Source organism: Vigna umbellata, chromosome 5, assembly GCF_029865625.1.
Source record: "Vigna umbellata cultivar VRB3 chromosome 5, Vumbellata_1.0, whole genome shotgun sequence".
NCBI lineage: Eukaryota > Viridiplantae > Streptophyta > Magnoliopsida > Fabales > Fabaceae > Vigna > Vigna umbellata.
Window position 1 is genome coordinate 9,959,600 of NC_142169.1, and position 2,537 is coordinate 9,962,136.

The 2,537-nt window shown below is 39.3% G+C and overlaps 1 protein-coding gene across 1 annotated transcript; it reads left to right on the forward strand.

Moving 5' to 3' along the window:
* Positions 1–551: 551 nt before the first annotated feature.
* LOC148197658 (uncharacterized) lies at positions 552–1,696 on the forward strand. The gene is made up of 3 exons (XM_088115602.1): positions 552–661; positions 751–996; positions 1,069–1,696. The coding sequence occupies exons 1-3, from the start codon at positions 552–554 to the stop codon at positions 1,694–1,696; spliced, it is 984 nt and encodes a 327-aa protein (XP_087971728.1).
* The last annotated feature ends 841 nt before the right edge of the window (positions 1,697–2,537 follow it).

A 2,537-nucleotide genomic window follows, 5' to 3' on the forward strand; every position in this document is an offset into this window, starting at 1 on the left:
TATGGACATGAGCTATTGAGGTGTAATCCAGGGTCAACAGTGCAGATTAAAGTTGACTCTCATAATGGTGATCCAATCTTTCAAAGAATGTATGTTTGTCTCAAAGCTTGTAAAGATAATTTCATAAGCTGTAGGCCCATTATATGTTTAGACGGATGTTTTTTGAAAGGTGTTTACAAGGGGGAGCTGCTGACTGCTGTTGGTAGGGACCCAAACGATCAAATGTTACCCTTTGCCTATGCAGTAGTAGAAGTGGAGAACAAAGACAACTGGACATGGTTTTTGCAATTGCTAATTGAAGACCTTGGGGACACTGAAGTATGTGGAGGGTGCACATGGATGTCAGACCAGCATAAGGTATAATGTGCAGCTTATTTTCATTTTTAGTTAATGCTTTTGTATAGGATATGGTTTTATTACTAAATTTAATTGTGTAGGGGTTAGTCTTAGCTATCCAGGAGCTTCTGCCTCGGGCAGAACAAAGATACTGTTTAAGGCACCTCTATGCAAACTTTAGGAAAAGGTTTGGTGGGCAGGTATTAAAAAATCTGATGTGGAGTGCTGCAACCACCACATATCCCCAGGCTTGGGAGAGAGAAATGCTGAAAATTAAAGAAGTCAATGTTGAAGCATATAAAGACCTCATAGTCATTCCCCCAAGGTAACCCATTAGCCATTATATACACTTTAGTGTCACAGATGCATTGTAACCCATTTGAGAATTCTTTTGTGCAACAGGTTTTGGTCAAGGTCTCGCTTCACAGGTCAACCAATGTCTGATACCCTTGATAACAACATCACTGAAGCTTTCAACAGTGTTCTCATTCATGCAAGAGGAAAACCAATTATCACAATGATGGAGGATATCAGAGTGTATCTCATGAAAAGGTGGGCCACCAACAGAAGCAAGGTGGCATCTATGGACTTCACAATATGCCCAAAGATAAAGAAGAGGCTTCAGAAAGAATATAATTTGTCAAGATTTTGGCTGTCAAGGTAATGTTATCACCACAATTTATATACATTTTGTTATTTACATTCATTGTTCATGTGCTTCATTTCTTTCAGCTGGGCTGCACGAAAGATTTTTGAGGTTAGGCACACTTCATCCGTTGGGAACAAGTTCACAGTGGATCTGGACACTAAAGAGTGTAGCTGTAGAAAGTGGATGATCAGTGGCATCCCATGCTGTCATGCAATTGCAGCAATGAACTACTGTAATGTTCATCCAGACAATTTTATACCCACTTGCTTCAGAAGATCCACATATGAAGAGGTGTATGCGTTCATAATTTTTCCACTCAATGGTCACCAACTATGGCAAACCACAAATTTCAATGATGTACTACCACCAGTGATAAGGAAGTTGCCTGGGAGGCCAAATAAAAAATGGAAGTTGGAGGCATGGGAGTTAACTAAGGATGACACTCAAATGCGTGTTGGAGGGCATAGGAAAAAGTGTAGCATTTGCCGTCAGACAAAGCACAACAGGAATAACTGCCCTTTACGGCCCCAACCAGCAGAAGCAACCCAGCCACCAGAAGCAACCCAGCCAACAGTTGCAACCCAGCCACCAGAAGCAACCCAGCCAGCACAAACAACCCAGTCACCAGAAACAACACAACCATCACAGCAACCTCCAAGTTCCCAATCATCCCGTCCAACAAAATTCAGAGTCAGAAGAAAAGATAGATAGATAGATGAATTGGTTTATTATGTACTGTACTGTCTTTATTTTGGTCATAGACATGTATTGTCTTTTTAGATGAATTGGAGGTTATATGTATTGTCTTTTACTTTGGCCACAAACATGTATTGTCTTTTTAGATGAATTGGAGGTTATATGTATTCACTATCATGTACTTTGGTGACAAACATGTACTGCCTTTATTTAATGAATCAAAGTGGTTTCATCATGTTTTGGTCAAAGCTTGTACTTAGATTTGTAATATGTGCCATTAGTCATCATCACATGCATTTTTGGGTTGACCTATTTCAATATTTTTAAACCAAATGCGGGACTGATTCCAACATTTTGTACATTGCATTGCATAACTGATGTTACACCAACCAAAACACCTTCGCATTGTCAACGTACTTTTTTCAAGCATCCAAATACATAACAGGTATTAAGCCAACTTATAACAAACACCCAAATTCACGATCTAACTAAATCAACCTAAACACAACTTGAAAATGACAAGGTCAACCACAATACACACACAAAGCTACAACTAACAACTTCATCCTTTTCTGCATTTTCTGCAAATATCCTTCACTGCATTTTCCAGCTCACTTATTCTCTTCAGAATTGTGCAATCTTTTTCATCCACGTTGTCTTCACAACACCACTTGAAAAAGTTACAGCAGCTCCCAATTGAAGATCCACCCTGTTCTTCACCATGTTAGGGAATCTATGAACAAATGCATCAAATCATCTCAAGAAAACATTAACTGAGAAGGGTATACTTCAAACCTTGTAATGAAGACAACCCCAAAAATTTCTCCCAGCATTCTTCGTAGTTCTGGCCACTTTG